This window comes from Myotis myotis, unplaced genomic scaffold, assembly GCF_014108235.1.
Source record: "Myotis myotis isolate mMyoMyo1 unplaced genomic scaffold, mMyoMyo1.p scaffold_m19_p_23, whole genome shotgun sequence".
NCBI classification, from domain to species: Eukaryota; Metazoa; Chordata; class Mammalia; order Chiroptera; family Vespertilionidae; genus Myotis; species Myotis myotis.
The window spans coordinates 946,439-967,943 of NW_023416328.1; the positions used below are offsets into that span (position 1 = coordinate 946,439).

General features: G+C 49.7%; 2 protein-coding genes across 3 annotated transcripts in view; both read left to right on the forward strand.

Moving 5' to 3' along the window:
- Positions 1-4,292: 4,292 nt before the first annotated feature.
- Positions 4,293-13,709, forward strand: LOC118679220 (arpin). Its single transcript, XM_036355696.1, has 6 exons — positions 4,293-4,489; positions 6,530-6,605; positions 9,040-9,172; positions 11,028-11,234; positions 11,630-11,793; positions 13,032-13,709. The coding sequence occupies exons 1-6, from the start codon at positions 4,398-4,400 to the stop codon at positions 13,038-13,040; spliced, it is 681 nt and encodes a 226-aa protein (XP_036211589.1). The 5' UTR covers positions 4,293-4,397; the 3' UTR covers positions 13,041-13,709.
- A 1,980-nt stretch (positions 13,710-15,689) lies between these two features.
- Positions 15,690-21,505, forward strand: part of LOC118679219 (AP-3 complex subunit sigma-2) — a 39,083-nt gene continuing 33,267 nt past the window's right edge. For both annotated transcript variants that reach the window (XM_036355694.1, XM_036355695.1), the window contains exon 1: positions 15,690-15,845. In XM_036355694.1, the coding sequence (XP_036211587.1) occupies positions 15,777-15,845 (69 nt within the window). In that variant the 5' untranslated portion in view covers positions 15,690-15,776. The remainder of the gene's footprint in view (positions 15,846-21,505) is intronic.

Genomic DNA, 21,505 nt, shown 5'->3' on the forward strand with positions numbered 1-21,505 from the left:
GGTTTGGTCTGTGGTCATGGCACGTATGAGAATCAACCAATGGCCCTGGCTGGTTTGGTTCAGTGGATAGGGTATCGGCCTACGGACAGAAGGGTCCCGGGTTCGATCTAGGCAAGGGCACGTGCCCGGGTTGCAGGCTCGATCCCCAGTGTGGGGTGTGCAGGAGGCAGCCGATCCATGATTCTTTCTCATCATTGATATTTCTAGCTCTCTCTCTCTCTCTTCCTTCCTTTCTGAAATCAATAAGAATATATATATTATATTCTGGAACTTGAGTCTGGGAATGCCCTTAGGCATTTATATATATGATTTATTTATAATATATAAATAAACTTATATATATATATATATATATATATATAAATGAATCAACCAATGAATGCATAAATGAATGGAACAACAAATCAATGTTTCTCTCCCTCTCTCTAGAATTGATAAATACATTTAGAAAGGAATATCTGCAAGTAGAGTAGCCATATATATTTTTTAAACGATCTAGCAAAGATGGCATTTCAAATAAACTTTTAGGGATGCGTTTAGTTCTGAATATAATGACAAATTAGGGAGGGAGGAGGGAATATGAGGAGACTTATAGATGAACAAGAATTAGCTCGTATTTCATAACTTATGATAACTCCATGACTTATATACACTGAGTGGCCAGATTATTATGACCACCCCATCAGTACTTCATTGACACGTCCAAAAATACTGAATATTGAAAACTTCCTAAGCAAATACTCTCAAGGTTTTATTATTATTATTATTATTTGCATAACTAATTCACTTCGTTGTACTGATGGGGTGAATTATGCTCATTTCCGTGAATGAAACATACAGACAGTACAGGAGCTCATTTTCTCATGTCCTCATCAACTGTGAGCTTTATTCGTTTTTAAGTCCTTCCTAAAAAGATGTTATTTCCACGATGTTTTCATTTGCATCTCTCTGATTACAGCTGAGATGGAATATTACGCTGTTTCCACAGTTTAAAAAATTAACTAGTTTTTAATTGAAGAAAATAATTCGTGTACATGGTACAAATCTCAAAGAGCATCAAAAGCTGCACTGTGAAACATGCATCTCCTTCCCACGCCCGAGGCGCCGCAGTCCCTGAGGCAGCCGCCGAGATCCGCTTCTTCTCTCTCCTTCCAGAAATATGACGTGCACAGACCAGCACATTATGGAAGAAGAAACGCATCTGTGTACCTCTGTATCCTCCTTTATTTTATGATTATTTTTTAACACAACGAGAACATGTTTTTAGAGTAAAATACAAAATCTGAGCCCTTTGTACCACTCAGATGTCATCTGTACCCCGGCTGGACTGGCCAGCATTGTGGCCCTTGGCGCTAAACTCTTTCCTGTCTTTTCTTTTTTTCTTTCTTTCTTTTTTTTTAAAATATATTTTATTGATTTTTTTACAGAGAGGAAGGGAGAGAGATAGAGAGTTAGAAACATCGATGAGAGAGAAACATCCATCAGCTGCCTCCTGCACATCCCCCACTGGGGATGTGCCCGCAACCCAGGTACATGCCCTTGACCGGAATCGAACCTGGAACCTTTCAGTCTGCAGGCCGATGCTCTATTCACTGAGCCAAACCGGTTTCGGCATCTGGTTCTTGTTCTTTTCTTTGTATTTTTATTGATTTCAGAGAGGAAGGAAGTGGGAGAGAGAGATAGAAACATCAATGATGAGAGAGAATCATGGATCGGCTGCCTCCTGCACGCCCCACACTGGGGATCGAGCCCGAAACCAGGGCATGTGCCCTGACTGGGATTCGAACTGTGACCTCCTGGTTCATAGGTCGATGCTTAATCATTGAGCCACACCGGCCAGCCAACACCTAAGTAATTTTTTAAAGTATTTTTATTGATTTCAGAGAGGAAGGGGGAGGGAGAGAGAGATAGAAACAATGATGTGAGAGAATCCTTGACTGGCTGCCTCCTGCACGCCCCCTACTGGGGATCAGTCAGAAACCCGGGCATGTGCCCTTGACCGGAATCGAATCCGGGACCCTTCTGTCCGCAGGCTGATGCTCTATCCACTGAGCCAAACCAGCCAGGACAACACCTGAGTAATTTGGATGCCTCTTCACGCCAAGGGGTTTTCACCACCCACTTACCATTAGCAATCATGTCCCTTTGGCCATTGGAACAATAGGCAATGCGATTTCTCAGTCCTATCCGGAGAGATCTCTTGTAAGGAGCACGCTGGGGACCGGTTGTGTGAGGGGCAAGTGGTGTGGCGGGGCCATAAGGTGAGGCGTGGAGGATTGCTTCTGCCTGCAGCCAGCGGAGCCCAAGCAGAGCTGGTCACCAGGGCGGAGGGGCTGGGACAGGCCGCGTCAAAGGCCCTGGGAGGCCGAGAGGCTGGGATATGGCAGGACGAGCTGTCTGGTACGAAGGCCTGTCACGGATTTTCCTTCCAAACAAGGCCTGCCCTATTTGCATTTATTGATGCCACGTGATGGATAGGTTTGGTTCTTATTCTGACATCTTATTTTACACGATGCCTTCTCTCCGGCGTGCTTTCTTTGTTGTGCGTCTTCTGCTCTGTGCCGTGTGTGTGTGTGTGTGTGTGTGTGTGTGTGTGTGTGTGTGTTTCCTTCAGGTAATTTCTCTGCGTTTGTGGCCATTTGGCATTCTAGCTCTGGAACCACCAGACTTTGTCAAGACGAGACAGACGTTGTCAGATCTGCTAAGATGTGATCCGACGCATAGAGACCTAAGACTCCAGCCCAGCTGGTGTGGCTCAGTGGTTGAGCGTCGACCCATGCACCAAGAGGTTGCCTGTTCGATTCCTGGTCAGGGCACATGCCCAGGTTGTGGTCTCAATCCCCAGTGGGGGGCGTGTAGGAGGTAGCTCATCAATGTTTCTCTCTCTCCTGCTCCCTTAAAAAAAAAAAAAAAAAAGGCAAAGCCCTAGCTAGTTTGGCTCAGTGGATAGAGTGTTGGCCTGCGGACTAAAGGGTCCTGGGTTTGATTCTGATCAAGGGCACATGCCCGGGTTGTGGGTTCAATCCCCAGTGGGGGTGGGAGGGTGCAGGAGTCAGCCGATCAATGATTCTCTCTCATCGTTGATGTTTCTATTTCTCCCTCCCTCTTCCTTCCTCTCTGGATAAAAACAAAAACAAAAGAACAACTAAGCCCTGGTCGGTGTGGCTCAGTGGATAGAGCGTCAACCTGTGGACCAAAGGGTCTTGGGTTCGATTTTGGTCAAGGCATGTACCTGGGCTGCAGGCTCCTCCCTGTCCATGGCCCTGGTTGGGGGACATGCAGGAGGCAACCAATTGATGTGTTTCTCTCACATCTATGTTTCTCTCTGTCTTTCCCTCTCTCTAAAAAGAAAAAAAAAATTAATGGAAAAACATCCTTGGGTGGGGATTAACACACACACACACACACACGACAACTAAGACTCCAGCCCTGTCCTGGCTCAGTTGGTTGCAGTGTCAGTGCACCCTACAAAGGGACATATTTGGACAAAGGGCAGTGGGGAGCCTGACGGGTCCAAGCACGCCAAGGGAGGACAGAGAGGGGCAATGCTGTGTTCCGGAGCGAGTTTATGACTCTTTACAGCCTCCCCGCTACTAACCTCATTTTATTTTATTTTTAAAAATACATTTTTATTGATTTCAGAGAGCAAGGGAGAGGGAGAGAGAGAAACATCAATGATGAGAGAGAATCCTGGATCGGCTGCCTCTCGCACGCCCCCTACTGGGGATTCATCCGCAACCCAGGCCTGTGCCCTTGATGGGAATGGAACCTGGGACCCTTCAGTCCGCAGGCCGGGGCTCTATCCACTGAGCCAAACCGGCTGGGGCCTAACCCCGTTTTACAGAGGAGGAATCACAGGCTCAGAGATTGAGGAACTTGTCCAAGCGCGCACAGCTGGGGCGCACAACCCGCGGGGAGCCCCGGATCTGACACCCAACCCTAGGTTCCTGCATCGCAGACCCCAGGAACCTCAGCCATTGTGGGACCTGGGAGGGGGGGCCCGAAGAGCAGGCGCCCCCCACCGCCCCCCACCCCCTCACCCCAAGAGCTTTTCCCTTTTCTCCATTCCTGTTCTCTGGAAACCCGCCCTTTCAGAGCTGATGCTATAGCATCTCGGGGCCTCCATTTCTCCTCTGTGCGTGTGTTGGGGCAGGGGTCTCTCTCCAGTAACAGGAAAAGGGAGAGAAAAAGGAAGGAAGCGCTCGGGCCCCAGCCCAGGGTCTTCCCCGATGTCCCCTCCCTGCGCGCATGGTCCCAAGGGCAGGAATGAAGCTCGGCCCCTTTAGGTCCCGCCCAGGAACTCCCGGCGCCGCGGCCTTCCCGGAACCGCAGCGGGAATCGCTGGTCTCTGCTCGTCGTCCCGGTCCCGCACAGCGGCCCGGCCCGGCCCGGGGAGGATGAGCCGCATCTACCAGGACAGCGCGCTCCGGAACAAGGCGGTGCGGAGCGCACAGCTGCCCGGCGCCTGGGAGCCGGCCGCCCACCAGGGGTAACCCGCGCGCCCCTCCCCGCGCCTCCGCCGGGCCTCCCGCCGCCCGGCTTTGAACTGGGGCGCCTGGATCGGGTGGGGTCTCCTGGGCGGGGGCCGGTGGGAGGAAAAGCAGGCGGTGCCAACGCTCCTCACGCGCCCCCCTTGGCCCGCAGGCGGGGCGCACCCCCTGACACCGATCGAGCGCTTTAAAGCGCCCTTGCTCTCCCCAGACCTTTGGAGAGGGTTGGGTTTTGACCCCCCAAACGTGGCTCAAAAGTGGGTGCTGGGTTCTCACGATCGTGGTCTCCACCCCACCCCCTGGCACCCCCTTGCCAGCTTGCCGTACCTTCCTTCTGGCCCGGGCACGGGTTGCACCGGATCCAGAGTCCAGAGGGAGAATCACCAGCGGATGTCAGGCCCGAGGGGTGGGGCGAGTGTGGGATGGGAGGGCCAGGCCTGCCGGGAGGGACCCCGAGGTTGTGAGAACGAGTGGGCCTTTGAGGGTTGAAGGGGTCTTAGGGGCACTTGGGTACAGCCAGCTGCCAGGTTTTGCACCCCGCACTCCTCTCCCATTTCTGTGGTTCCGGAATAAGAAACCCACAGCTTCTGCTTTTATGAAAAGTGGAATCAGGAAGTGGGGTCCAGCTCCTCTAGGTGGGAACCCCGCGATCTGGACTGGGGGCTTCTTTGCCTCCACAGTGGCCATGAGAACAGGAATGTGAAAGTGCTTTAAACAGGTGAAAAGGGAAAGCTTTTATTTTAAAAAAAATTTTTTATTGATTGATTAGAAAGAGAGAGAGAGAGCCCTGACCGGTTTGGCTCAGTGGATAGAGCGTTGGCCTGCGGACTGAAGGGTCCCAGGTTCGATTCTGGTCAAGGGCATGTACCCTGGTTGCGGGCACATCCCCAGTAGGGGGGGTGCAGGAGGCAGCTGATGGATGTGTCTCTCTCATCGATGTTTCTAACTCTCTATCCCTCTCCCTTCCTCGCTGTAAAAAATCAATAAAATATATTTTAAAAAAATAAAAAAGAGAGAGAGAGAAAGCAATAGCATCAATTTGTAGTTCCACTTATTTATTCATTGGTTGATTCTTTTTTTAAAATATATTTTTATTGATTTCAGAGAGGAAGGGAGAGAGACAGACATCAATGATGAGAGAATCATTGACCAGATGCCTCCTGCACGCCCCCCACTGGGATCAAGCCCACAACCCCAGGCATGTGCCCTTGAATGGAATCGAACCCGTGACCCTTCAGTCCGCAGGCCGAAGATCTTATCCACTGAGCCAAACCAGCTAGAGTGATTGGTCCTTATAGTAGTATATGCCCTGACCCGGGATCAAACCTGCAACCTTGGTCCACCAGTGGTCGGCAAACTCATTAGTCAACAGAGCCAAATATCAACAGTACAACGATGGAAATTTCTTTTGAGAGCCACATTTTTTAAGCTTAAACTATACAGGTAGGTACATTGTTATTAACTTAATTAGGGTACTCCTAAGGCTTAGGAAGAGCCACACTCAAGGGGCCAAAGAGCCGCATGTGGCTTGCGAGCCGCAGTTTGCCGACCACGGGTAACCAACCGAATTACCTAGCCAAGGCAGGAAAGATACTTGATAGCAACTGAGACACCCCTCCTAATTTGGTTAAATAAAAAAGTAAAATCCTTTCTACTTATTAAACACTGATTAGTTTACCAAACACTTCACATACATGATCTTATGTCATCATCATAGAAGCAGAGTGAGATGACTGTTACTCTCCCATTTTGTAGATAGGAAGACTGAGTCTCTGGTTACAGTCCTCCCTGCAGGAGGGGCCGTAGTTTGGCCTTGCAGCCTGACAAGGTTCCCTCCTACCCCCTGAGCAGCGAGCACCCCAGCCTTTGGGACCCTCAAAGGAATGGAGGCCCCATGTGGGACGCACAGAGAAGGGGGCTGCTCATACACATGGGCATTGCCTCAGTCCCGGTGCAGACTCTGACCTGGGCCTGGAACTTGGGGCTCTTTCCTGGCGCCTGGCAGAACCAGCTGATCCCTCCTTCTCCTTTCATCCCAGGGGAAGTGGTGTGCTGCTGGAGGGAGAACTGGTTGATGTATCTCGGCACAGCATCTCGGACGCCCATGGCAGGAAGGTGAGGATGCTGGGGGCACCGGCAGGAACAGGCACAGAGGCCCCACGGTCCTCACCCACCAAGGCACCTCCCCGAGTCTTGGGTCCAGCGCTTTCCTCCCTGAGGGACTCAGGTGGGGAGATGGATCGGGTGGAAAAGGATCCGTTATGGTGCGCTAGGCTATGGACAGATGGGAGGGCCTGGGTTCTTTCTGAGAAGACAGACCAGGCCCTGAACCCAAGTGGTGTGTTTGGGGCAGAGATTGGGAGGGTTGAGCGCAGGAAGGGGTGAGGTGAGGTGAGGTGAATGGTTCGGGAATGGGACCATGGGTGTGGAGTGGGCTGTAAGGCCCTTGGAAGAGGTCCCACGGCCTTCTGATGGAAGAGATTTATTTTATTTATTTACTAGAGGCCTGGTGCACCCGGTGGGGTCCCTCGGCCTGGCCTGCGGGGATCGGGCCGAAACCGGCTCTCTGACATCCCCTGAGGGGTCCTGGATTGTGAGAGGGCGCAGGCCAGGCCGAGGGACCCCACCAGTGCACTATTGGGGCCAGCGAGGGACCGCGGGAGGTTGGCCAGGCAGGGAGGGAGGGCTCCAGGGCGTGTCTGGCCCATCTTGCCCAGTCCCAATCAGCTGGACCCCAGCAGCAAACTAACCTACCAGTCAGAGCATCTGCCCCCTGGTGGTCAGTGTGCATAATAGCGACCGGCCCAACGGTTGAACAATCGGACACTTTGCATATTAGGCTTTTATTACATAGGATTTAAAAAATATATTTTTATTGATTTCAGAGAGAAAGGGAGAGGGAGATAGAAACATCAGTGATGAGAGAGAATCATCGATCGGCTGCCTCCTGCAGGCCCCCCACTGGGGATTGAGCCTGCAACCCTGGCAGGTGCCCTGACCGGGAATCGAACCTTGACCTCCTGGTTCATAGGTCAATGCTCAACCACTGGGCCATGCCGGCTGGGCTGATGGGACAGACTTAGTGCCGGGTGCCTTGCTGGTTGTTCCACCTTCAGGGCCTCGCTTTCCTTCCCTGTTTCTCCCCGGAGGCGGTTCCCTCTTCCTCGTCGCCGGGAGCATTTTGCCGCCTGCTTTGATTAGAACAGCTGCAGCCGGCACTACAGACTGTTCATGCTTTCCGCTGTGCTTGCTCCCGCGTTACCTCACTGACCCCGTGCGACATTCCTGAGAGCAGACGTCACGTTGTCCCCGTGCGACAGGGGAAGCTGAGGCTCGGATGCGCCCCAGGCGCCGGATCTGTTGGAGGAGGCACAGCGGCTGCCCTCAGTCAGACCTCCCTGTCAGCGCCTTTCCGGGGCGTCTTGGCTGTGCCACGCCTGCTGCGTGGTATTTGGGGCCCTTGGCGCTCAGGTTGGGGCTGTCTGTGTGTACTTTTTGTCTTGGCTGTTAGGGGACCTTGGGGTCAGGCCGTGGGCCCACCCTCTCATGGACGTCTAGCCTGGTTCATCGTGTGTGGTGATACTGTATGAAACACGCGAATGGCCCGTCCCGTGTGGCTCAGTGGTTGAGCGTCCATGTATGAACCAGGAGGTCACGGTTCGATTCCCGGTCAGGGCACATGCCCAGGTTGCAGGCTCCACCCACTAGGGGGTGTGCAGGAGGCAGCTGATCAATGATTCTCTCTTATCATTGCTATATTTCTTTTTTTAAAAAAAACATATTTTATTGATTTTTTAAAGAGAGGAAGGGAGAGGGATAGAGAGTTAGAAACATCGATGAGAGAGAAGCATTGATCAGCTGCCTCCTGCACACCCCCCACTGGGGCTGTGCCCTCAACCAAGGCACACGCCCTTGACCGGAATCGAACCCGGGACCTCTCAGTCCACAGATCGACGCTCTATCCACTGAGCCAAACCGGCCTCGGCGGTATATTTCTTAATGAGATTTATTTATTCATTTAATTTTAATCTTCACTTAAAGATATTTTTCCATTGATTTTTAGAGTGGAATAGAGAGGGAAAGACAGAAATATAGATGTGACACAAACACATCAATTGGTTGCTTCCTGCACGAGCCCTAACCAGGGCCCGGGCCGGGGTGGAGCCTGCAACTGAGGTCCGTGCCCTTGACCGGAATCGAACCCAGGACTCTTTGGTCTGCAGGCCGACGCTCTACCCACTGATCCAAACCGGCTAGGGCTATCATTGGTATTTCTATCGCTCTCTCTCCCTCTCCCTTCCTCTCTCTGAAATCAATAAAAATATATCAAAACAAAACGTGAATGAATGAACGGTGTACGTATGGATGGATGAATGGATCGATATTGGAGTAGGGATCTGCGGAGCTTGAATATTTTTGGAGCTGAGGGTGGGGTTCCAGGGTAGAGAACGAGTTTGGGGCGGGCTGCGTGGAGCCCTGCAGGGCGTGTGTGTGTATTGGGGGTGAAGCGGGGAGTGGAGCAGCCCCCTGACTCTCTGCCTGCCCCCAGGAGCGCTACTACGTGCTGTATGTCCGGCCCAGTCGCATCCATCGCCGGAGGTTCGACCCCAAGGGAAATGAAATCGAACCCAACTTCAGCGACACCAGGAAGGTGAACACTGGCTTCCTCATGTCCTCCTACAGTAGGTACCCCTGCCCTCTGCCCTCTGCCCTCTGCCCTCCTCTCTCCCGCCCTGTGGCCCGAGAAAGGGTCTTTTCAGCATGATTGACTTTATTTATTTGTTATTTATTTCTTTATTTTATTTTATTTTTATTTTTTTATTTTTTTTGTTATTTATTTCTAAATATATTTTTATTGATTTCAGAGAGGAAGGGAGAGGGAGAGAGAGATAGAAACATCAATGATGAGAGAGAATCATGGATCGGCTGCCTCCTGCACGCCCTCCCCCCACCCCCCCAATGGGGGAACTGAGCCCGAAATCTGGGCATGTGCCCTGACGGGAATCGAACCTGGACCTCCTGGTTCATAGGTCGAGTCAAGTGCTGAGCCAAGCCAGCCGGGCAGCACGATTGGCTTTAACGTCTGGCCTGAGGGCCCCTGGCTGGACTCCTTCCTGTACCCCGTTCACTCAGATGATCCCAGTGCCTCCTCAGTCTGGCAGGATCGTCCATGAACCTGGCTCTGGCTCTCACTTTCTTGGTGCAGAGCCCAGGCTCGGGCCCTGAGGGCCTCCACTTTCCTGCCAAATTCTCATTTGGGTCTTGGGCCCTTCAGGATGTCATATCTCGCCCTGGTTTTGGCAGTAGCAAGACCTCTGCTATCTACCCCCGTGTGGGAAGGTTTTGAGGTTGCGCCACATCCATCCATCCCTCTGTCATTGCATTCACTCGTGCTTTCCACGGCTCATTCATTCTCTGCATTCTCTGATCATTGTTGTTGTTGTTAATCCTCACCCGAGGATATTTTTCCCGTTGATGTTTAGAGAGGGGAAAGGAAGGGGAGAGACAAAGAGAAACATCGATGTGAGAGAGACACATCGATTGGTTGCCTCCCGCATGTGCCCCGACCAGGGCCAGGAATCAGGCCCGCAACCTGTGCGTGCCCTTGACTGGAATCGAACCCGGGATCCTTCAGTCTGCAGGCTGACACTCTGTCCACTGGGCCAAACCGGCTAGGGCTGAACATTATTTATTTATTCATTTATTTTCTACTGATTTCAGAGAGAGGAAGGTAGAAGGAGAGATAGAAACATCAATGATGAGAGAGAACCATTGATCAGCTGCCTCCTGCACGCCCCCTACTGGGCATCAAGCCTGCAACCCGGGCATGTGCCCCGACTGGGAATCGAACCGTGACCTCCTGGTGAATGGGTTGATGCTCAAGCACTGAGCCACACCAGCCGGGCAATTGTCTGCACATTTATTTATTTTTTTAATATATTTTATTGATTTTTTACAGAGAGGAAGGGAGAGAGATAGAGAGTTAGAAACATCGATGGGAGAGAAACATCGATCAGCTGCCTCCTGCACATCTCCCACTGGGGATGTGCCTGCAACCCAGGCACATGCCCTTGACCAGAGTCGAACCTGGGACCCCTCAGTCCGCAGTCTGACGCTCTATCCACTGAGCCAAACCGGTTTCGGCTTGTCTGCACATTTAATGAGCATCTACCATGAGCCAGGCCCAGAGCCCATGCCTGACCACCTCCGCCGTGAGCTCCTTGATGAGTCCTGGAAGGATGGGCTCACTCCTGCCCTCAGTTGGCTGTGAGCCTTAACTTCATTTGAGAATATTTTTCCATTGATTTTTAGGGAGATAGAAGAGAGAGGGAAAGACAGAGAGAAAAACACATTGATTGGTTGCCTCCTGCTTAGGGCCGGGGAGGAGCCTGCAATTGAGGTACGTGCCCTTGACCGGAATCAAACCTGGGCCCCTTCGGTCTGCAGGCCGACGCTCTATCCACTGAGCCAAACCGGCCAGGGCCCTCAGCGCTGGCCCTACAGCAGGAACAATCCTCTTGTGCTGTGTGCCTGCAGAGGTGGACGCCAAGGGGGACACGGACAGACTCACGCCTGAGGCACTGAAGGAGCTGGTGAATAAGCCGGCGCTGCTCGCCCTGACGGAGAGCCTCACGCCCGAGCAGACCGTGGCCTTCTGGATGCCCGAGTCGGAGATGGAGGCCCTGGAGCTGGAGCTGGGGGCCGGGGTTCGGCTGAAAACCCGAGGCGACGGCCCCTTCCTGGGTGAGCAGTGCAGCCCTTGCTGCGGCCTCGTGTTCCCATTGGCCTGGGGGTGCCCCCACCCCCCACAACCCAGGAGCAGCCAGGTCTGGCCTCTGCGGGGACAAGACCACTTGAGATATATTCCTAAGTCCCAAGGCAGTGCCCTGAGGCCAGTAGTCTGGACACCCTGGATCGTGGGGTGCTGTCTAATCCCAGGGTACCTGTGGGTGGTGCCCTCTCCTATCTAGGGCTTTGGGGGTCGCATCCAGGGTCTCCCCGAGGTCCACACCCAGGCCTGCAGAGAACAATGGGTTACCCCCAGCCTCAGGGACCCCAGTAGAATGAGCCAGCCCCCCCCCCCCCACTGTGTTTCTGCCACAGGAAGAGAGGCCACTCACCTTCTTTCCTTCTCTCAGATTCATTAGCCAAACTTGAGGCTGGAACAGTGACCAAGTGTAATTTCGCTGGTGATGCAAAGACGGGGGCATCGTGGACCGACAACATCATGGCCCGAAAGTCTTCCGAGGGGACCACGGCGGAGACCCGAGAGCAGGGGGACGGGGCAGAGGATGCGGAGTGGGTAGGTCAAGGGCAATGACTATGGACCTGGCGTGGGAGTGGTTTACCTCTTGGCAGGAGTTGTGTGTTTCTAATATGTTTTTATTGCTTTTTAGAGAGGAAGGGAGCGGGAGAGAGAGATAAAAACATCAGTGAGAAGAGAGAATCATGGATCGGCTGCCTCCTGCATGCCCCCTACTGGGGATCGAGCCCACAACCCGGGCATGTGCCCTTGACCAGGAATGGAACTGTGACCTCTTGGTTCCTGGGTCAACACTCAACCGCTGAGCCACACAGGCCGGGCTTGGCAGGAGTTTTGTTCGTACCAGCGGTGGTTGTGCGTAGGACAAGGAGACAGCATGTAAACTTGACCCTCCAGCCTGTTGGAATTCCGTGGCCTTCCTAGAGTGTGTTAGCATAGGGAAAATTCCTTCAAGGTGTGAATGAGGACAATCTGGACCTTCCTTTTTTTTTCAATATATTTTATTGATTTCTTACAGAGAGGAAGGGAGAGAGATAGAGAGTCAGAAACATCGATGAGAGAGAAACATCGATCAGCTGCCTCCTGCACATCTACTGGGGATGTGCCCGCAACCAAGGTACATGCCCTTGACCGGAATCGAACCTGGGACCCTTCAGTCCGCAGGCCGACGCTCTATCCACTGAGCCAAACCAGTTAGGGCTCCTTTTTTCCATTGATTTTTAGAGAGAGTGGAAGAGCGGGAAAAAGACAGACAGAAATGTTGATGTCAGAGGAACACATCGATTGGTTGCCTCCTGCACAATCCCTGACCAGGGCCCGGGCCAGGGAGGAGCCTGCAACCGAGGTACGTGCCCTTGATCGGAATTGAACCCAGATCCCTTCAGTCCGAAGGCCGACGCTCTATCCACTGAACCAAACCGGCTAGGGCCCGGCACCTTTCTTTTTGGTGGATCTGAACTGTGCCAATCTACAAGAAATCCCCAGAGATTTATAAAAGCAAGGGACAGCCCTAGCCGGTTTGGCTCAGTGGATAGAGCGTCAGCCTGCGGACCGGGAGGTCCCAGGTTCGATTCCGGTCAAGGGCATGTACCTGGGTTGTGGGCTCATCCCCAGTGGGAGATGTGCAGGAGGCAGCGGATCGATGTTTCTCTCGCATCCATGTTTCTAACTCTCTATCCCTCTCCCTTCCTCTCTGTAAAAAATCAATAAAATATATTGAAGAAAAAAAAAAGACTTATAAAATGTGCTCAGTTCATGTCTCTTTGCTTTATCCCCAGGACGACTGAGGTTCCTGGGAGAAGCGGGGTCCCCGGGGCTCACCCGCACTGAGAATGTCTTCCATCGACTTCCATTCTGGAGTTCAAGGATGAGCCCCGCAGCCTTACTCGCCTTGCACAGGCCGTGCTAAGACCAAATCCACAACCACACGCTTAGCAGCAGGGCCCCCTGCCCTGGCTCACGGAAGGCCTTCCCTGAGTGGGAGTGGAGCCTCCTAGTGTCATGACAACCACGCCCTGATGGCAGTGGTGTCTCTGGAGGCCGGAGGTGAGCGAGTGCCCGGCTCAGACAGGGGAAGTGGGCTTGGTCTTGGTGCAGAATCGGGGGACATCCCTCTTGTATATGCAAAGCGGCTCAGAGCGGGAGCTGGCAGCCTCCTTCCTCTGCCCTGGTCTTTTCTGCTTTCCTCCCTCGCCTGCCTGCCCTGGTGCTCTGGGCTGTGGTCTCTGCTCTCCTGCTCAGTCCTCCTGTCCCCTGCGCCCTTTTCTCTCCCCGAAGCTGCCAGTTCTCTATTCCTTTTTGGTTTATCAAGGTTATTTTGGTTTATCAGGTTATTTCTATTTTAAAATAGAAGCATTTGCCATATTTTAACAACTTTTCCATTTTTATTTGTTCATTTTTATTTTTTCCCCATGTTTAAAAATTGGTTTTACAAATATGAAGTCTTTATATAGAGCTGTTGGCTTGTGATTTTTATTGCTTCTAACATATTCTCTTTTCAGATGTTACTCAACTTCATTTTCGTCCATTTTGGTTATTATCTAGTTTTATATTTAAGTCTCTTGCCGAGGCCGGTTTGGCTCAGTGGATAGACCGTCGGCCTGCGGACTGAGGGGTCCCAGGTTCGATTCCGGTCGGGGGCATGTGCCTGGGTTGCGGGCACATCCCTGGTGGGGGATGTACAGGAGGCGGCTGGTCGATGTTTCTCTCTCATCGATGTTTCTGACTCTCTGTCTCTCCCTTCCTCTCTGTGGGAAATCAATAAAATATATTTAAAAAAAAATAAGTCTCTAATACACTTTACCTTTAATTTGTAGAAGGATATGAAGTGAGATAACTAAATTGCTTAATTTCAAATTGCTAACCAGTTATCCCAACATATTTATTGAATTTTCCCCCACTGTCAGGTTATCATTTCTCCCACATCACATAGGAAATTATTTTATACTAGAGGCCCAGTGCATGAAATTCATGCACGGATAGGGTCCCTAGGCCTGGCCGGTGATCAGGGCCATGAGGGGCCTTCCGGCTGCCAGCCGGGGCCTTCGTTCTGTGCCGCACCCTGGTGGTCAGTGCACGTCATAGCAAGCAATCAAACTCCCAGTCTCCTGGTCGAACTCCTGAGGGGAAACTTTGCATATTAGCCTTTTATATATATATAGTTTCAATTAGCCATTATATTTCAGTAGGTCTACTATAAGGACAATATGACTATCACAGTAGGTTGTTGTGTTTTTTTTAATGTATTTTATTGATTTTTTACAGAAAGGAAGGAAGAGGGATAGAGTTAGAAACATCGATGAGAGAGAAACATGGATCAGCTGCCTCCTGCACACCCCCTACTGGGGATGTGCCCGCAACCAAGGTACATGCCCTTAACCGGAATCGAACCTGGGACCCTTGAGTCCGCAGGCTGACGCTCTATCCACTGAGCCAAACCGGTTACGGCCACAGTAGGTTTTGATAGTTGGTAGAGCTAGGTCCCCTCATTCTCAACACTGAAAACATTTTGTCAAGTTTCAGTGCGTATTTACTGCCTTTGGATTTTTTTGAATTGAAAAATCTTGGCTACAAGAGTAATACATATTTCTTTTAGAAAAAAATTTTTATTGATTGATTTTGAGAAAGAAATATTCATTTGTTGTGTCTACTATTATTATTTTTTTAAATATATTTTTATTGATTTCAGAGAGGAAGGGAGAGGGAGGGAGCGATAGAAACGTCAATGACGAGACAGAATGATTGATCAGCTGCCTCCTGCACGCCCCACACTGGGGAGCCAGCCTGCAACCCGGGCCTGTGAGGGCTGGGCGTGGGTCTAATACATTTCAAAGGTGTTTGAAACATTTCCAGTCATTTGGGTAAATGATCCCGTTTGCACCTCGATCTATAACATAAGAACGTGCTCCACCTCACCCCGACTGTCAAACGAAAAAAACAACAAATTTTACCAATATGGGCTCGCCAGTACCTTTTAAATGGGATTGCATTAGAGAGCTCTTGATTCCACCATTCACTATCTACCATGGATGGAATGCCGGAAAAGCAAAAGGAAAAAAAAAAGACCTTAATGTGCCCCAACTGGGGGAAATGGCTAAATGAGCCTGCATCTCACAGCGGGAAAAGCAGGACGTCATGTCGGGATGCGGACGGTGAGAAAGAGAGGCCCCCGTCGCTTCGCGCAGGCGTTCCTGCGTGGGAACCTGCTTTTCCCACGAGCTCGGGGAGGCAGGCGGGCGGCCTGGGCAAAGGACACCGATCCGGGCCCGCGTCCCGGCCAGGCTGACCGCGGAGACGACCCTCCCCAGCTCGGGGTCTCGTGGTCCCCACCAGCCCCCCAACCGCGGGCCCTGGATCCTTCTCTGCGATCGGGAAGCCGGACTCTTCGCGGTCCGGCCCCTGGGCGCCGGGCAACGTTTCCGCCGGGGAACTTTCCACGGCGCACCCACCGGAAGTGTCCGTGTGGTGGCGGAAGTGGATGTTTTCTGGAAACAGCCGGGCGGAGAGGAGCGTGGCCGGCAGAGATGATTCAGGCGATTCTGGTTTTCAACAACCACGGGAAGCCGCGGCTGGTCCGCTTCTACCAGCGTTTCGTGAGTGCGGCCCAGCGTCCTCACGTCCCTCCCGGGCACCGCGTCCCCTTCCTCCCGACCCTGAGGCCCCGACGGCGCCCGCGGGCCCCCACCGCCCCCGCCCGCTGCCCGCCTCGGGCTCCCGCACCACGCGCGACCCTCACACTCGAGTCTAATCTCTTTCCCGACCCCTTTCTGGACCCCGGCGTTTCTGTGCCATTTTGTGACATTTCTTCTTGGTCTCAGCGTTCTCTCTGTAAGTGACCGGGGTGCCTCGTGGAGACCCTGAAAGATTTTTAAGCCACTTTGATCTTGTTTAAACTCGGTTTCCCGAGGAGGAAGGCATATGCAGACTCTTAAAAAGTTTTTGCTTTCGCCGGAGAGTCAGGGAAGGTGCTTTCTTGGGATAATTTCATTTCCGAGTTGCCTGGGACCGCTCAGCGACTCGGAAAAAGTCACTTCAAAAGTGGGGACTGTGCCTTGACGGTGCGGCTCAGTGGTTGGGCGTTGACCTATGAACCAGGAGGTCACGGTTGGATTCCTGGTCAGGGCACCTGCCGGGGTTGCAGGCTCGATCCCCAGCAGGGGGCGTGCAGGAGGCAGCCGGTCCATGATTCTCTCTCATCATTGATGTTTTTCTCGCCCTCTCCCCTCCTCTTTGGAATCGATGCAAATATATATATATATATATATATATATATATATATTATATATATATATATATATATTTTTTTTAAAGTGGGGAAGGAGCCCTAGCTGGTTTGGCTCAGTGGATAGAGCGTCGGCCTGCGGACTGAAGGGTCCCAGGTTCGATTCCGGTCAAGGGCATGTACCTTGGTTTCGGGCCCATCCCCAGTGGGGGGTGTGCAGGAGGCAGCTGATCGATGTTTCTGTCTCATCGATGTTTCTGACTCTCTATCCCTCTCCCTTCCTCTCTGTAAAAAAAATCAGTAAAATATATTTTAGAAAAAAAGTGGGGAAGGAGAAACTGTACATGCTGCTGCATGAGGGCTCAATAAATAATAATGTGAACTTGGAACTTTTCAGAAAGCATTTCTGTGGGAAAACGCAAACATCACCACTTGCCTCCTGTCCCTGAACGTTTTGGAACGTTTTGTTTCTCGGTGATGAGGTTTCAAAATGTTACATATGCAGTTGGTGGACCCCTGAAACCTTGGAGGGGGGAAGAGAAAATTTACGTTCAAGCCTTAACTCCACCTTTTTTACCTTTGTGTCTGTTGACAAGTTAACGAACTTCTTTCAGGCTTTATTTCCTCTTCTTCCAAGTAGAAATGAAAGAAGAAAAAAAAACACACACCATTACAGTTTCATAGAATATTTTTCAGCCAGATTACATTTTATTAAATAATTACATCGAGGTAAAAATTTGCATTTTGTGTGTGTGTGTGTGTGTGAATTTTCCCCTCTGTTTTCTACTTTTATTTTTTTATTGATTTCAGAGAGGAAGGGAGAGAGAGAGAGAAACATCAATGATGAGAGAGAATCGTTGATTAGCTGCCTCCTGCAAGCCCCCTACTGAGGCGGGGGGGGGGGGGGGGGTGTTGAGCCCAAAATCCTGGCACGTGCCCTTGACCGGAATTGAACCTGGGACCCTTTAGTCCACAGGCCGACGCTCTATCCACTGAGCCAAACCGGCTAGGGCTCCCCTCTGTTTTTTTAAAGTTGAGATATGTCACATACCACAGAATTCACCTATTTAAAATGTTCAGTTGAGCCCGGCCACGGTGGTTCAGTGGTTGAGCATCGACCTATGAACCAGGAGGTCAAATTCCCTGTTAGGACACATGCCCGAGTTGCGGGCTCAATCCCCAGTAGGGGGCGCTGCAGGAGGCAGCCGATCCATGATGCTCTCTCATCATTGATGTTTCTCTCTCCCTCTCTCTTCTCTGAAATCAATAAAAATATATTTTTTTAAATAAGTAAAATGTACAACTCATTGGTTTTTGGTAGGGTCACAAAGCTATGCAACCATCACCGCAATTTTAGAACACTGTCATTAACCCAAAAAGAAACTCCTACCCATTAGCAATTATTCTGTATTTCACCCTCTAGTCCCCCAGCCCTAGACAACCACTAATCTATTTTCTGTCTCTCTACATTTGCCTATTGTGGGCATTTCATGTAAATGGAATCATATAATATGTGGGTTTTATTTTTATGACCGGCTTTTTTTACTTGGTACAGTATGTTCTCAGGGTTATCCATGCTATAGTGTGTATCAGTTCTTCATCCCTTTTTGTTGCCAAGTTTTATTTATTTATTTATTTTTATTGATTTTTTACAGAGAGGAAGGGAGAGGGATAGAGAGTTAGAAACATCGATGAGAGAGAAACATCGATCTGCTGCCTCCTGCACACCCCTTACTGGGAATGTGCCTGCAACCAAGGTGCATGCCCTTGACCGGAATCAACCTGGGACCCTTCAGTCCGCAGGCCGACGCTAAACCGGTTAGGGCCTAAGTTATACTTTATCGTATGGATGGATATGTCACGCTTTGATTGTCCATTCATCGGTTGATGTTTCCACCTATGGCTCTTGTGAATAATGGTGCTATGAACACTCATGTCCAGAAGTTTGTTTTTTCTTTATTGTTTAAAGTATTACATGAGTCTCCTTTTTGCCCCCATTGACTTCTCCCCTGCCATCCTCTCTCCCAAACACAAGCCCTCACCCCCCTACTGTCTGTGTCCATTGGTTTTGCTCATATGCCAGCATACAGGTCCTTTGATTGATCTCTTACCCACTCACCGCCCGCCTTGCCTCATAGGTTGTTCAGTCTGTTTGATGCTTCTATGTCTCTGGTTCTATTATTGTTCATCAGTTTATGTTGGTCATTATATTCCACAAATGAGTGAGATCCTGTGATATTTATCTTTCTCCGACTGGCTTATTTTGCTTAGCATAATGCTCTCTAGTTCCATCCATGCTGCTGCAAATGGTAAGAATTCCTTCTTTTTTTACAGCAGCATAGCATTCCATTGTATAGATGTACCACAGTTTTCTAATCCACTCTTCTGCTGATGGGCACTTAGGCTGTTTCCAAATCTTAGCTATTGTAAGTTGTGCTGCTATGAACATAGGGGTGCGTATATTTACAAGTTTCTTTTTTTTTTAATATATTTTTGTTGGTTTCAGAGAGAAAGGGAGAGGGATAAAGAGATAGAAACATCAATGATGAGAGTGAACCATTGATTCGCTGCCTCCTGCACACCCCCTACTGAGGATCGAGCCTGCAACCAGGGCATGTGCCCTTGACCAGAATCAAACCTGGGACCATCCAGTCCACACACCAACACTCTATACACTGAGCCAAACCAGCTAGGGCCACGTACTACAAGTTTTTATGTGGACATGTGATCCTCATTTCTCTTGATTTTATACCTAGGAGTAGAATTTCTGGGTCATATGGTAACTTTATGGTGAACGTTTTGAGGAACTGCCAAATTTTTTCAAAGTGGCTGAACCCTTTGGCATTCCCATCAGCAGTATGCGTTCCGATTTCTCTATCTCCCTAGTGACTTTTGTTCATCTTTTCGATTACAGCTGTTTTAGTGAGTGTGAAGTAGATTTTCATTGTGGTTTTAATTTCCATTTCCCTAATGTCTAATGGTGTTGAGCATCTTTTCCTGTCCTTGTTAACCATTTGTAGATCTTTGAAGGACATAGTATTTTTATAAGAACCGTATTAGCTCAGGAGTGAAAATTAACCTTGTAAAAAGAAGAGTATTGAAGGCTATGAGGGATTATTAAAACAGTTGAGGTCTAGCCTTAGCTGGTGTGGCTCAGTGGATAGAGCGTTGGCCTGGAGACTGGAAGGCCCCAGGTTCGATTCCAGTCAAGGGCACATGCCTGAGTTGCAGGCTCCATCCCCAGTGTGGGGTGTGTAGGAGGCAGCCAATCACTGATTCTCATCAGTGATGTTTCTATCTTTCTCTCCCTCTCCCTTCCTCTCTGAATTCAATAAAAATATTTTTAAAAAAATAATTGAGGACTATAAAAAATTGGTAGTTTACCTTTTTGTTGAATTAGAAATTAGGTAGCTTTGTCATTTCATACCATTTTCCCACTAACTGCTGCCACCTCCACCCTAGAGTCAGATTAAAGGCTTTAGCTTGAAAGATGTTTTTCTCAGTTTAAAAAAGTGCTGATGCTTCCCCCTGTGAGCGTCTTTAAATGGAAACCAGGAAAGTACCTGGTCGATTTACTCAAATTTACAGGGGCCAGTGATTAGTACGGTTTCATTCATCCTTCAGTAAATACTGAGCCGCTGTATACCCACGGCGAGTCAGACCTCTGAAAAATGGTTTCTCCACAGTGACATTTTCCCTGTTTTTACCTCTTTCTTTAAAAAATATATATATATATTTTATTGATTTTTTACAGAGGGGAAGGGAGATAGATAGAGAGTTAGAAACATCGATGAGAGAGAAACATCAATTCAGCTGCCTCCTGCACACCCCCCACTGGGGATGGGCCCGCAACCCAGGTACATGCCCTTGACCAGAATCGAACCTGGGACCTTTCAGTCCGCAGGCCGACGCTCTATCCACTGAGCCAAACCGGTTTCGGCTCTTTTAAATAACTAAACATTTCAAATATACATTGCTGCAGAAAGAAAGGTATTAACATTTTTGAGTCTATTATCTGACTCTTAGGGCAAGTCCAGTCTGAAGGTTTGCTTAAGCTTTGCTTCTCAAAGTGTGGTCCCAGCAGCATTGGTATCGCCTAGAAACTTGTTAGAAACGGTCTCAGGACTTACCCAGACCTACTAAGTCAGAATAATCGGCATTTTAATAACATTGCCAGGTGATTTATTGCACACTTATCAAGATTTGAGAGCACTGGTCTAGAGCTTTTGATTGCTTCTGTAATGACTGGTTTCTCACTCCCATCCTTTTTTTTTAAACCATACTCATTTTGAACCTTATATGTATAAATAGAAATCAAATGTGAATTATCAAGACATTCCATCACAGTCGACCTTTCTCGGATGTAGTAAGGGGGGAGGGAGTATTTGTAGCTCTGCGATTATTCAAAATTCTTATTCTCTATAGAACCATCTTTCTCAGTAACACTGTTGGTAACACAACATCTTACATGTAATACCTACATCACCAGCACATAAGATGGCAAGTTCAGTTTTGTTTGTTTTTTAATGTGTACACAATTACATCTTGACCTCTTTAAGGTGTTAGACCTGTTGACATTATTTACCCTGCCATAGATGTTTTCGAGGGCAAGAAAAAATATTTCAGGAGCAGGCCTTCTAGTTTTTATTTCACCTCGCTGGAGAGTTATCAATTCTCCTTTCTTCGTTATTAACTATAAAGAAATATCAGCTTACCTGTCAGGACAGTGGTCAGTGACTACATAGCTAGTTAAATATACCCCTTCTTATTTGTTTGTTTTGTTTTTATGATATTTTTATTGATTTCAGAGCAGAAGGGAGAGAGAGATACAACCACCAATGATGAGAGAGAATCAATGATCAGCCGCCTCCTGCACACCCCACACTGGGGATCGAGCCTGCAACCCAGGCATGTGCCCTGATGGGAATCGAACCGTGACCTCCTGGTTCATAGGTCAACGCTCAACCACTGAGCCACACCGGCTGGGCAATATACCCTTGCTTAATTCCTATAACAGAGCCTTGTCCATTT